Source organism: Carassius carassius, chromosome 21 (genome assembly GCF_963082965.1).
Source record: "Carassius carassius chromosome 21, fCarCar2.1, whole genome shotgun sequence".
In the NCBI taxonomy this organism is placed as follows: Eukaryota; Metazoa; Chordata; class Actinopteri; order Cypriniformes; family Cyprinidae; genus Carassius; species Carassius carassius.
Window position 1 is genome coordinate 10596781 of NC_081775.1, and position 15603 is coordinate 10612383.

General features: G+C 37.4%; 1 protein-coding gene across 1 annotated transcript; it reads right to left on the reverse strand.

Moving 5' to 3' along the window:
- Positions 1 to 8164: 8164 nt before the first annotated feature.
- or90j1 (odorant receptor, family 90, subfamily J, member 1) lies at positions 8165 to 9094 on the reverse strand. Its single transcript, XM_059504426.1, has one exon. The coding sequence runs from the start codon at positions 9092 to 9094 to the stop codon at positions 8165 to 8167; it is 930 nt and encodes a 309-aa protein (XP_059360409.1).
- Positions 9095 to 15603: the final 6509 nt, after the last annotated feature.

Here is a 15603-nt window from a genome sequence, read left to right on the forward strand (position 1 = left end):
TAATGCTATCCACTCTTGTAGAGAAATGAAAAGAGGAGGAGATTCTCTGTACGTGTCTGATTCATTTAATTATATTCTCAGAAAGGATTTAAGTAATGACTTCAACCTAACATTAGTAGAATCTCTATTTGTTGAAATTCCCTCATGTTATTTATTTAAAGGGAAAAGCATTGTGATTGGATGCATTTACAGACCACCTGCTTCAGATATAAATACTTTCATTGATGCACTTGATTCAACCTTAGATATTATGTCAAAGGAACATAAGCTCTGTCTGTTACACGGTGACTTCAATTTGAATATCTTACATGCTGATCACACTGCTACACATGATTTTCTTAACACCCTGTACTCTGTAAATTTCTACCCTTTAATTACAAAATCTACCAGGGTTACCACACACTCATTCTCTCTTATAGATAATATTTTGTTTAACTCATGTGACTATAAAGTTTCATCAGGGCTGTTATGGTGTGACGTGTCTGACTATTTACCAGTCTTTCAAATGATACATTCTGTTTTTGGAGCTTGTACTACTAATAATGTGCATGTAAAATATCAAAATTTCACCCTTAAAAATATTGGAATATTCAAATTAGCCATCACCTCTATCATATGGGATGAGGTCATGTTGTTGCAGGATGCTATTAAAGCCTATGATTTATTTTTGACTCTCTTTAATTCTGCTCTGGAATCCAGTTTTCCTTTGATAGCTGTGAAATCCAGAGTAGCTAGAGACAAACCCTGGTTTACCGGTGAATTGAGGAAATTATCTAGAAAGAAAAATCGGTTGTATCGCAAGTCTGTCACCAAGCCTACTCCTGATGAGATGAGGGACTACGATAGGTGTCTATCAGACCCTATTTATATAGCTGATGGCTTCAATAATTTCTTTACCAAAATTGGTTCTGATTTAGCACACAATATCCAGAAAACTGATAATGATCCATGTAGCCAAATACAGGGCCGGCCTGCGGCATAAGCGGTATAGGCAAATGCTAAGGGCGCCACTCATCCATAGGGGCGCCAGAATTTTTTTTTTACATATTTTTTTTTATAATAGGCTACTATTTAAAAACCATTAATTCGAAATACTACCAAATAAAGCAAAAAAAAAAGAAAATAAGTCCCGCTCTTCAATCTTCCCCATCGAGTGCTTGAAGTGCGTCAGAAACAGAGCGCGCGCGATCAGTTGTTGGTAATTTGTTGTGTAGCGTGCCCGACGCCGCATCCAATGTAGACAGCACTGCTTTTGTTAACACACAGCTCGTAGAAACGGGCCTGGCAGCTCGCGCCAGTTCTAGACACGGTGAAAGTTTCCTGATTGTGACGGAAGGCCGAATTTACATGACGCATTATAAATGAGCATAGTCTGCGATAGATACAGTGCCAAAAAGAAGAGAAGAGGATAAAGACAGAGGTAAAGAGATGTAGTGAATGAATAATTTATTACATAGAAGTAAGATACAATAATTTCATGGCAGTTATTATTACCTTAAACTTAATGTTAGCAGTTGTTCTGAGTTCTGAGTCCCCAGACTGTGATTTTGTACAATCATGTCAGTTTTAAGACGCATTTTTTATTATCACTTTTTTATTAATGTTTTACTCTACAGTTGTGCAGTTTTGGGGGAAACACTACAGGCCAAAAGTTTGGAAACATTACTATTTTTAATGTTTTTGAAAGAAGTTTCTTCTGCTCATCAAGCCTGCATTTATTTGATCAAGAAATACAGAAAAAATGTAATATTGTGATATATTATTACAATTTAAAATAATTTGTTTTCAATTTATTATACTTTAAATTATCATTTATTTCTGTGATGCAAAGCTGAATTTTCAGCATCATTACTCCATTCTTCAGTGTCACATGTGACATCCGGTCTATCACATGATCCTTTAGAAATCATTCTAATATGATGATTTATTATGAGTGTTGGAAACAGTTCTGCTGTAATGTATGAGGGGCCGTGCAAGACTTAATTCATTCTGGCACTCTTACACGCTTACATTCTCCTTTCACATACATATATTCTTGCTTTCACACACTTACATTCTCCTTTCAGATACATATATTTTTTCTTTCACACACTTTCATTCTTCTTACACATGCATACATTTCTACTCTTACACACACTTACATTCTCCTTTCAGATACATATATTTTTTCTTTCACACACTTTCATTCTTCTTACACATGCATACATTTCTACTCTTACACACACTTACATTCTCCTTTCATATGCATATATTTTTGCTTTCACGCACACATACATTCTCCTTACAAATACATATATTTTTGCTTTCAAACTCATACATTCTCCTTATACATATATTTCTACTCTCACACACATACATTCTCCTTTCACATACATATACACACATACATATATAGATGTATGTAAGAGAAGAATGTATGTATGTGCGAGAGAGAGTATAGTGGAAACGGAAGGCGTTTAGTTGAAACGGAAGGAGTATAGTGGAAACGGAAGGCGTTTAGTTGAAACGGAAGGCAGGTTAGGCGCGATCAGGCTCACCGTGACAGGTCTTGATCAGCATGGCTGAGGTAGATGAGGAAGCCGCAGATGTATTTCAGCAAGCTATCTGGGTTTTAAAAAATAAATAAATGTTATTATTGTGAAAAGGTTACATGGCCTCGTCCTTTGAGCAAGTTGTGATTGAGGACGCGAGCTCAGCCTCAGTCATGTTGCCAGATAGATAAGCGTCCAAGGTTTTTTTTGTGGGAGGTTGCAAGTTAGGGACAGCGATATCTTTATATTATTTAAATAACTCAAGACTCATTGCGGTTTATTTATTTTTAGATTTTCATTTACTTATTTAATAATTTTTTTTCAATTGCAGCTCTGCGTGCAGCAATAACTCAGTGCTAGAATAGTGATCTATAAGCGCCACCTGTTGTCAGAGATTGAATTAGCATTTTCATCAGAATCAGAAAGAGCTTTATGGCGCGTTTCCACCGAGTGGTACGGTACGGTACGGGTCGGTACGGGTCGGGTCTGTTAACCATGATTTGGCTAGCGTTTCCACCGCCAACAGTACCCTTACTTGATAGGAATTACTTGATAGGCGTGGTGTATTCCAGAAAGTAGTGTTGTGTCTTTCCCCTTGCGGCACGCGCAAATGACGATTCTCTGTCAACCAATCAACGTTTTGCAGTGAGTCTAGCTCCACCCTTTAGTACCGTTCCACTGTGCTAGGTACCCCAACGGAAGGGTACCCAAAAAGTGGTACGGTACGGTTCGGCTTTTTGGTACCATTCTCAACTTTTGGCAGTGGAAACGCAAATAAAAGGGTACCGACCCGACCCGTACCGTACCACTCGGTGGAAACGCGCCATTATTGCCAAGTGTTTACACACAGAAGAAATTTTGTCAGGAGCTTCCAGTACAGAAATTACAAACATCGTGCAGACACACATATAATTAAGGAAATAAAACTAATAATAATAATGAAAAATTAATTCAGCCAATCTGATGTTTTTGTTTTGTGCACTTGCTTCATGTTGCATATATTTTTTTGTTTGTTTGTTTGTTTGCTCAAGGTTAGTTTGGCCAGTAACAGAGCAAAATAAACATTTAATAAATGTAAAAAAAAAAAAAAAAAAAAAAAAAAAGAACTAAATAAATTGGCAACGAGAATGGGAATCGGCTCATTTGATTGTAAAATAAATAAAATCCTGATCAGTGCATCCTTAACTGGAATAGTTAGGACTACCTGAAAGACCTGAAAAAGCATGGTTTATTTCAGTTTTATCTTTGAACTATTGTACCTATTTGTGCAAAGTGGTTATTATTTATTACAATACAATGTTACAGTCAACAATGAAAACAATTAGTCTTATTGATTGATTGATTGATTGTGGCAAGTCCTGTAAAAATTTTGCCAGGGCAAGTAAAGAAAAAATTAAACCACTGGCCGAACCGGACCAGTAGAAAATGTCTTTAGCGTTAAGCCCTGTTAATTTGATCAAAATCAGTGTCTTAGAACTTGTATACAGATCTGTAGAACACGTAGGTTACATAATGATTTGTTAAAAATAAAAACTTAAAATATGTACTTGAAAAGAAAACAGGATGACTTTAAAAGAAAATAGCATAACTGTAAAATTGTGAGGAAGAGCTAAGCAGGTCTTGCTCATGTATTTCCTGGTATGAGAGTGACTTCCTGCTTATACAGGAAGTAATGGATACCAAAAAAGGTAGAAATATATATATATATGTAAAAGGAGAATGCATGTGTGTGAAAGCAAAAAATATTATGTATGTGTAAGGAGAATTTATGTGTGTAAAGCAAGAATATATGTATTTGAAAGGAGAATGTAAGTGTGTGAGAGTAGAAATGTATGCATGTGTAAGGAGAGTGTATGTGTGTGAGAGTAAAATGTATGTATGTGAAAGGAGAATATATGTGTGTGAGAGTAGAAATGTATGTATGTGAAAGGAGAATATATGTGTGTGAGAGTAGAAATGTATGTGAATGGAGAATGTATGTGTGTGAGAGTGCCAGAATGAATTATGGCTTGTATGGCCCCCCATAGTAATGTGTGTGTGTGTGTGTGTGTGTGTGTGTATATATATATATATATATATATATATATATATATATATATATATATATATATATATGCTAAATCATGAACACAATGACAGGGTGAAATGGGCTGTGATGCATGGGGTGCCAGGTAAAATCTTGCCTAGGGCAGCAAATTGGTCAGGGCCGGCCCTGGCCAAATAAATGGGCGGTACTCTCCCCTCCCTAATCTTGATCACCCAACTACGCAGGAGGTCCGAGATATAATTTTTTCTTTAAAGAACTCAGCCCCTGGCCACGATAGCATTAAGAGTATCCTCCTTAAGGAGAATATTGATCATATTATTCAACCTCTTACTTATGTAATCTCTTTATCATTTCAATCTGGAATTATTCCCCAAGCTCTTAAAATTGCAAAAGTTATTCCCATTTTTAAACCTGGTGATACATAGGTGTTTAGCAATTATCGTCCCATATCCTTTCTGCCCTGTATCTCTAAAATATTTGAGAAACTCGTCTATGAATGATTAAATGAACATTTTATTGTTAATAACATTATATACAAACACCAATATGGGTTTGGAAAAAAATATTCAACAGAACATGCATTAATACAGCTTGTAAATTATATATCAAATGCCCTTGATAATAAAAAAATTGCTCTCGGTGGTTTTCTTGATTTAAGTAAAGCTTTTGACACTGTTTCACATGATATTTTGATTTCTAAGCTTAATAGATATGGAGTGGAGGGTACTGCCTTAGTTTGGTTTCGCAATTACTTTAATAACAGAGAACAATTTGTTTATCTCAATGGTTTCCTTTCTAAAACTTCTAAAATTTCATTTGGGGTTCCTCAGGATTCTATTCTGGGTCCTTTATTGTTTCTAATTTATATTAATGATTTATTCCTTTGTTGTGATCATTTCCTACCCATATTATTTGCAGATGACACCAATCTCATTGCAGTACATGAGGATTTTGTCACCTTGATCCAACATGTTAATGACGAATTAAAAATATTATCAAATTGGTTTTGCACTAACAAGCTAACGCTCAATGTCAAAAAATGTAATTTTATTATATTTCACAATATTAATAAATTCTACACCAAAGAATATGCTTGTATAGAAATTGAGGGAGCTCCAGTTACTCGAGTGGCTTCAACAAAATTTCTTGGTGTCCTGATTGACGAAGGTTTAACTTGGTCCAAACATGTTGATCTAATCTGTACAAGATCCTCTAAAATGTTAAATATTCTAAGAATTGTTTTACCTTCAATTCACTCATCTGCTCATCTAACGCTTTACTACAGCTTTTTATTTCCTTTTATGAATTATTGTAATATTGTCTGGGGTGCTACTTTTCCCACTTATCTTGCAAATCTTGAAAATTGCTAAAATTCAGAAGAAGTTCTTGCGTATGATTTCCTACTCTTCTAAATATGCTCCTTCTGCACCTCTATTTCTCAGATACAAGATTTTATCAATTGAGAAAGTAAATGTTTATTTATCATGCATATTTATTCATAAGTTTATTTATAAGAAAGAAGATTTCCCACCAACATTACAACACTTCTTTACTTTTATTTCAGATACTCATATCCATCAAACAAGGCATAGAGAAATAAATCTTGTCTTACCGTTCTCTAGAACTTCATGTCATAAAACTGACCTCAGTTTTAGGGGTCCTCAATTATGGAGTAAATTAAGTTTGTCCCTAAGATCCGTGTCTTCTTTGCTTGTCTTTAAAAAACAGTTGAAAGATCTTTTGATTTTACAATGACAGTTTTTGTTATAGTACCCTGCAGTATACTATAGTCTTACTGACCCTCATATGCTGCTCTTTACTTTTGATCCTCCTTTACTATTACCCTTAACATCTGTAACTTTAAGTTACTTCCATTAGGATAATCATGCTTCTGAAAATATGTTTTTCTCCTCTTTTTATTATTCAACTTATTTGTCTGCGTGCCTTTTTTTGTTTATTCATGCAAGTGGAGTGGAACTCTGTATAAACCCAACTGGGTTTCGTTCGCCTCCTTGTATTGTATCTATGTGATATCCGTGCAGAACAAATAATAAAAAAAGAAAAAAAAAAGAAAAAGCACAATATCATAAAATGTTTCATTGGAGCAAATGAGAAAAACCTGCAATGTAATGCCAAAGACTTGCAAGATGATCTGATGAGAGAGAAAGAAAAAAACACATTTCAGTGCTGAGTATATTTAAGAAGAACATAAGACAAGTATAGCTTTCATGTAAAATACTTTGTGTATGCAAGATAATTTAATAACTATGAACCTAACTCATATTTAAACACTGTCCCTACACATGCTGTGTACACATACCTTTTATTACAAGTATGATTCTGGCTGTATCATTTGTCACCTTCAAAAATTGCTCTTGAGAAATTTTGTGTTTATCGTCCTCCCCTACTGTTTGATGGAATTTACGCCCACGCATGTTTTTGGAAATTTTCTTTTGTCTTTTTTTTTTTTTGTCTTTTTTTTTTTTGTAGGCTACAGGTTTTGTTTTTCTTTTTTGGAACTGTATGGTCATTTATTTTAGCTTTTGATTTTGAGTGAAAAAAGCATTATTTGTGAATCATTTTGCCAATGTTTTAATATTATAATACATATGTCTGGCCATATGGTATACATTCCTTCGGTTCTAAATAGAAATTGTGCTAATTAAAAGAAAACAAACTGATGAAAAGAGTGAATCCAATATTTGGTAATAATTTAGCATAAAAAGACATTTGTAAGCAGTGTTTGGCTGGTCATGTGTTGAATGTTTTTTTTAGCACAGGTTTTGTCATTCTTTTTGGAATAAAAATTAATTGAGCTTATGCATTTTAGTTTTTGAGTGAAAAAAAAAATTAATTATCTGTGGACAATTTTAGCAGTACACTCAAAAACTAAGGAACATAAACTCAGATTAATGAGGCCTACATTTAGTCAGTTCCAAAAAGGAATACACAACCTCTGCTAATGGAAAGAAAACACACTGGTAAAATGATTGAATCCAATATAGAATGACAAGAAATGTATAAACAGTTTTTGTACCAAGTTATTTTTAATTAGAGGGATTGTGAGTGTGTGTGTGCAAAGCCAACATTCGAAAGTATTAACCATCATTTTTAAGAAAAATAAAATCCTCTTTGGGTACAACACGAGGGTTAATGAGGGTTATCATAATTCAGAATTTTATTTATATATATATATTTATTTTTATATATAATGGTCGTGGGTTAAATCCAGTACAAATTGGTATCTGAAATAACACTTGCAGATGACCACTTTTTCTCCCCAGTGTACATTTTAGTGTGCAACTCTACAATTTTCTGTGCTTCTCTGGCCACATTATTAAACATTTCCTGGAGGTGCCACTGCTACAACTTTACATTTTGATGATTTGTAGATTTTGTATGAAGTAACACTGCTTGAATATATTTATAATTTCTGAATTTTAACTTTATAAAATAATAACTTTATAAAAATATATTTAATAAATATAATATAATTTCACTTTTTAATCTAGTTCATGTCTGTGCTGTAATACAAAACAGAAATTAAAAAGGTGTGTGTGTCAAGAGACAGAAATTCACAATTTTGCTAATCAAAAGGTTCAATGGCTCTCTTCTTAAAGCCACAAATTAGTGAATTCTTCATGTACTTTTTAAACTTTTGATCTCTCATGCCATATATAAGTGGGCTCAGTAGACGCGGTAAAATGTTGGTGAGAATGAAGGTGCAAAAGTAGATTTCAGACTTGTAGTAGGGAAAGAGAGAAGTTAAGGCCTCATCCAGGACAGTTGTGAACAGGGACAGTGTACAGAGCAGTAACTGGACCCCATGAAGTAAAATGGTTCTCCTGGCCTTCTGTGCTTGAGCTGGTTCTGAAGCAGCAGCTTTAGCAGAGAACAGCACTTTGAAATAAGTGTAAAAGAGCAGCACCCACACTAAGCACATGTAGCCAATGTTAAAAACAGCATGACTTATTATATTGTATTTAAAATCAAATATATTTTGGTGGTAGCATGTCCGGCTAGTGGTAAAGAAGGAAAGTGGACGAAGAGCCAATACCACAAGCAGGTCCACCACACCAGGCATAGCTCCCACCAGCCAGATGATGCCAATCAGGATTTTGGTATTTTGGATGGTGCATATTCGTGCATGATGTAGAGGGTAGCAAACAGCCACAAAGCGCTCAATAGCCATACCAGCCAGGTTTAGTGGTGTGTTCTTGTAGCCATTGCTTCCAATGAAGATGAAAATGCAGCAGATTGCAACATTCATGCTTGGCAGTAAATAAACAAACACAAACAAAATCACACTAACAGACAGTGTAATGATGTCATTGATGATCAGCTGCATGTAGAGGATGTAGCGTGGCTCCTGAGCGAAGACAGGATTCTTGAAGAAAGTATAAATCAGAAGGCTGTTGATACAACTGATAATGATACCAAATAAGACCACAATGAAGTTTTTGAATAAAGATTCCTCAAAAAATTCTTGTCGGTCGTTGAACTCTGAAATGTTCATTTCACAATGTTTTTGTTGTTGTTTTTTTTAACAAAGATTCCTGTAAATTAAATAGCATTTAGCTTATAATTAGGATAACAATTCAAATCAAAATTAAGTCCTTGAATGCTGCAGTAGATCCAAAAAGAATTTTCAGAGATCCTTACAGATAAAATATGTGCATCAAAGATATTAAACTCTGATCACTCTTTTTGTATCTTGATCTGTTCTTTATTTTATAGCTACTGTCATGGGTGAAATTCTTCAGAGGTTGCTATTCTCATGAGCTTTATTGTAATGTCAATTCTGAGTCCCCAAAGTCAGAAAAACAAGGAGGTTGAGGCAAACAACACTCAAACTAAAAATAAATTGTCATGCACCAGGAGAACCCCAAGGCCTTCCTCTAAACCTGCCTCACTGCATGTCTACACTCCCCCACCCTGTCTTCTACCTCACCTTCCCCTTAGAATCTTATAGTCAATTCCTCCCTTAAGTTCTGGGCTCGATTTAAACATTTCTTTGATTTACTGACATATTCAATTCTTGCTCCATCATGTATTTTCTCCCTCCCTGGTGGATAATGCCTTTCTGTCATGGTCTAGTTGTGGCATCAATATATTTCAAGATTTACATATTGGGTGCATTTTTGTATCTTTTCAGCAGCTTACAGAGTAAGCCAAAGTAGCATTTTTTTATAGTTTTCTTTGGTTTTTGCTTCCAGATTTCCCTCTCCTGTCTAAGGATATTCCTTTGAATAAATTGTCCCATTTACACAATGAAAGGTCTCACAAATATATTCTCAAATCCATAGTCTCTGTCCAGAAGCTTTAAATGTTACTGGAGATATTAAATGCCATGGAGATATGGAGGAGGAGATATCAAAGAAACTCTTGGAGAAGATCCTCAGCCAAGTACATAGGTCATCTATCTTTGCCAGGCATGTTCTTAATTAAAGTTGTGCGATGTGCACGTTACTATAAAAAATCTAGAATGGCAAAAGTGTATGAAGGTGTTTCTCCTGCATGTGATTGATGTTTTCAAACTACTGCACACCTGATTCATAGGGTGCGTCTCAGTCAGCTCCCTTGTCCAGTAGTCAGGACACTGATTGGGAAGCTCCCCTGGGTCTGGATGCGATGGCCCATGCATGGCCCAAACTGCATTTTTACACCTTTCCTCCGATTGCTCTGCTCCCAGGAGTCCTGGCCAAGGTCCGTCGAGAGGGGTCTCGCCTCTTACTGATAGCACCCCATTGGCCGACCAGAGTCTGGTTCTCAGATCTAATATCCCTCCTCGACGGCTCGCCGTGGGCGATTCCAATCAGGAGGGATCTTCTCTCTCAGGCGCAGGGGACAGTATTTCATCCCCAGCCCGAGCACTGGAACCATTCGAACCATTAGAATCAGTGCCTGACAGGCTTCTGACTCTAAAGATGTTTTTTCTTATGGCCATTACCTCTCTAAAGAGAATTGGGGATTTACAGGCTTTGTTATTCCTGCCATCCTGCTTAGATTTTGCCCCTGGGCGAGTCAGTAAGTTATTTTTAAGTAAGTTATTTTGCATCCTCACCCTAATTATCTTCCGAAAGTTCCTTTCTCTAGCATACATCCGGTCATTCTCGAAGCCTTCTGTCCTCCACCATTCACGGCACCGGAGCAGGAAAGACTTCTAGCCAGTGGCTTAGTCAGAGCAACTTTTCATATGCCATGGGGGCCGCAACAGGGGGGCAGCTACCACCAGTCAAACAATTTCACATTTGGTGAGGGATGCTATTGCCCTAGCCTACGAGGTGCGTGGTCAAACTTCGCCTCTAGGAGTTATTCAACCAGGTGGGTGGCATCTTCGATGGCTTTAGCAAGAGGTACACCCTTGCAGCAAGTTTGTGATGCGGCAGGTTGGTCCTCTCCGCACACATTTGTCAGATTCTATAACTTGGATGTCCATGCTACTTTGGGCTCGCATGTCCTTGAGTCGACATCCCAGAGTCATGTCTGAGACCTCTCTGATGTTTGTGCGCACACACTACACAACCCTGGGGATCCAGACACTTACAGTGTGGTGCCGTTGGTATTCTCATTCCCATTAGTGCTATTGAGCGCAGCATTGAGAGTAGTTTTTGAAAAGGGAACGTCTCGGGTTACTTGACTGTAACTCTGTTCCCTGAAAAAGCGGGAACGAGATGCTGCGCCTCAATGCAGCACTGTAAACGTGCCCGGACGTCCTTTCAGACAAATAATAACCTGAGGGTGTTTCCGTGTCACGTCTATTTATAATCTTCAGGTGTCTGTAATATGTGACATCACCTACCGAGGTTATTTAAGCCAATTCTTGGCGTGTTTGACACATGTGCTTCACAACCGGTCGAACATAGCACAGAAACTGCACTTGTTAAAATTACAAATGACCTGCTTCTTGCGTCAGATCAAGGCTGCATCTCATTTCTAGTCTTACTTGATCTTAGTGCTGCGTTCGACACCATAGATCATGACATACTCATAGATCGATTACAAAACTATACAGGTATTCAAGGGCAGGCTCTAAGATGGTTTAGATCCTACCTGTCCGATCGCTACCATTTTGTTTACTTAAATGGGGTGTCATCTCATTTATCATCAGTAAAATATGGAGTGCCACAAGGATCCGTCCTAGGTCCCCTTCTATTTTCAATATACATGTTGCCCCTTGGTAATATTATTAGAAAATACGGAATAAGCTTCCACTGTTATGCTGATGATACTCATCTATATATTTCAACGAGACCAAATGAAACTTCCCAATTATCTAAGCTAACAGAGTGTGTTAAAAATGTAAAAGATTGGATGACAAATAATTTTCTCCAATTAAATTCGGATAAGACAGAGATATTAATTATTGGACCTAAAAACAGTACACAGAATCTTGTAGATTACAATCTGCAACTAGACGGATGTACTGTTACTTCCTCTACAGTCAGAAATCTGGGTGTTATATTAGACAGCAATTTGTCTTTTGAAAATCATATTTCCAATGTTACAAAAACTGCATTCTTCCATCTTAGAAACATTGCCAAGCTACGAAACATGTTATCTGTTTCTGATGCAGAAAAGCTAGTTCATGCATTCATGACCTCTAGACTGGACTATTGTAATGCACTTCTAGGTGGTTGTCCTGCTTCGTCAATAAACAAGCTACAGGTAGTCCAAAATGCAGCAGCTAGAGTCCTTACCAGGTCAAGAAAATATGATCATATTACCCCAATTTTACAGTCTCTGCACTGGCTACCTATTAAGTTCCGTATCTGTTACAAATTATCATTACTTACCTATAAGGCCCTAAATGGTTTAGCTCCTGCGTACCTAACTAGCCTTCTACCACGCTACAACCCATCACGCACCCTAAGGTCACAAAACGCTGGACTTTTGGTAGTTCCTAGGATAGCAAAGTCCACTAAAGGAGGTAGAGCTTTTTCACATTTGGCTCCCAAACTCTGGAATAGCCTTCCTGATAATGTTCGGGGTTCAGACACACTCTCTCTGTTTAAATCTAGATTAAAAACGCATCTCTTTCGCCAAGCATTCGAATAATGTATCTCTTAAATTGTGAGTGTAGTTGCATCTGCATTTTTATTCTTTAGCTTGGGTTAAACTAATTTTACTTTGTTGGATCAGCAGCTATGCTAATGATGTCTCTATCTTGTTTCTATGTTTTGCCACGGGATTTACATCCCGTGGTAACTAGGATTTACACAAGCTCCAGTCTGGATCCAGAACACCTGAGAAGAGATGATGCTGACCCTCAGAGGACCCCAGATGATCCTAACCTTGAATCAACAAACAGAACTAACAATTATTGCTACATGTGTGACTGCATCATATAATTACTATTAATTAATAATATTGATAGTTCATCATCTAGCTGACTACGTCTTGTATTATTATTATTATTTTTATTTTTCTAAAATCCTGTCAAACGTGCACAAACTACTAGCTACTACTAAATATTGTAGAAACATAATTTTCTGTAAAGTTGCTTTGTAACGATTTGTATTGTAAAAAGCGCTATACAAATAAACTTGAATTGAAAAACTTGAATTGAATTGAACAAAGAATGTTCTCATTAGCGCTATTGAGCGCAGCATCTCGTTCCCGCTTTTTCAGGGAACAGCGTTACAGTCAAGTATGTGTCTGGGTGTCGATGTGTCTGGGCACCGAGCACGCTGAGGTGGCCTTCATGGATGAGTCATGTTCCCACTGTGGGAAGATGACCATCTCAGAGCTGTGAACCAGCCTCTGCTACCTTCAGGGGGACGAAGTCCCGTTGCAACGATCTGGAGCTCATTCTGGTGGCCGACAGATGAGAACCACTTCTGGCAGTAGCCCGGGAGTTTTCCCGGGCTGCCAAGAGGGTAGGGCTCGAGTGAAAATCTCCACCGCGTCCTGAGTCCTCGAGGCGGGATGATTGGTTTTTCGAGATGGCTCGTGCTGGTTTCAGCGCCCCACCTGCCTTTCTTCCCGGAAGTGCATGACAAGCTCACCAGGTAATGGACGGCACCTTTTACTGCCAGAAACCATCCCGTAGTCTCCTCCTCTCTCACCACCCTCGACGGCGGTGCAGCGAAGGGGTATTCAGTGATTCCCCCAGTGGAGCAGGCAGTAGCGATGTAATTGTGTCCCAAGTCTGCCTCCTGCTGGTGGGGAGACCCAGTGCTTCCTTCCTGGACGTATAGACATTCATCTGGTCTAACCAGCAGTGCCTATATGGCTTGCAGGGAAGCTGCTTCCGCCTTACATGCTATAGCGTTACTGCAGGTGCACCAGGCCAAGGCAATGAAGGACCCACCACCTTTCTTGGGTACAATGAAGTAAGGGCTGTAAAACCCTGTCCTCATATCGGCTGGAGCGACCGGCTATATCGCGTCCTTCGCCAGTAGGACTGCGATCTCTACCCACAGAACAGGGCCATCGGACGCTTTCACTGCAGTGAAAACCACTGAACTTGAGGGGATGCTGGGCGAACTGAATTGCATAGCCGAGGCTGATGGTCCATAGAAGCCATCGAGATGAGCTGGGTAGTGATAGTGGTAGTGTCATATCCTAATGACAATGATGAATTAATAATATTCACAAGAGGATCTATGACTTCTGTAAACACCTCTTTTAGTAGCTTCAATGGTATAGGGTCTAACTGTCACAGTCGCTGCTGTGGAGGAGACGAAGAGACAAAGGAGATGAACAATCAAAAGTCTTTATTTATCCAAAGGGATGTAGTACATGAAAACAAGCAGGAACAAACACTTAGCAGGAGGATTAGACATACAATACCGGACAAAGAATCTCGGAAACACAGGGTTTAAGAAGTAAGGGAGGAAAAGCCGAAAAGCTGAGCCGAGGCCCAACTCGCGTAACTACAAAAACATTTTCCATCATGCAACACGCAGTTTTCTTATGTAACATGCAGTTTTAGACATCAAATGCTACAGGGCCAAATCAACTGTACAGAAGAAGACTGTAATGAATAGAAAACATTAAGGAGAACCGATGAAATGTTAATAACTGATTACTTTATATTGCATATAACGAATACTTTATTTCCTGTGAACAAGAAATAGTTCAGCATTTCTCACAGTAAAATAAAACTATGATGAACTGTAGCTTGCATTTTTTGCTAAATAATTTTGTAAGTCAAATATCTTGACCAAGTTAAGTGGTTACATATAATATATATATAATATAATCAATATAATTGGTTCCTCATATTTTGAATGTTTTATTACAATTGTAAGATTATTAAAAGCAAATACTGTCCAAATGTACCTTCTGAACATCATCTTTGGCCACTACCATATATTCATCTGATCATGGGATACAAGTCATCTTTTAGTGTTAGCCATTTATTTGTTTATTAACACATAAATATGAGTATGTGTGTAAAAACTCAATAAACTGCAATTTATTCAATGCTTAATTGTTCCATGTTTTTCAAATTAGAATTAATACATTTTACGGACTTAAATATATATATATATATATATTTATAGGGATTGGAACTGAATGTTTGTGTGAAGTCAGTTTGACTGCTCAGAGACCCCAGAGGAACTGAATGTTCATATTCCGCCAGGTTATGTTGACATTTCATCAGTTCCTTTGGGCAGTGTGTGACATACTCATCTCCAGTAATTAACACTAACAATGTCCTCATGGAACCAGCTCCCCTTAGAGCTCTCACTGAAGGTCAAAGCTGTTTATTAAACCTAATGAATATGCCTGGGATTAGCAAATTCTGACATGGAAACATTAAAGTTCATCTGATTAAAGATAGATCAAAATACTCCCAAGCAACAATACATAACCATAAACAGATCTTCTGTGTCAAAGAGAAGACAAGAAGGTTTATACAATTCCCCATGAATTTATTTTCATTTTTATTATTTATCATAGATTTTGTTGTTATTAGACAATAAATTTCAGGCCTTGAGTAGGTTGTGGTGTAGGTACACTGTAGTGGATTCAGATAGTTTTAAAGAGCTTATCAAGGTCTACATAATATTCTAC

Bases quoted from the DNA above. Each gene is read 5' to 3' on its own strand.
- or90j1 (XM_059504426.1), bottom strand. From the start codon at position 9,094: ATGAACATTTCAGAGTTCAACGACCGACAAGAATTTTTTGAGGAATCT.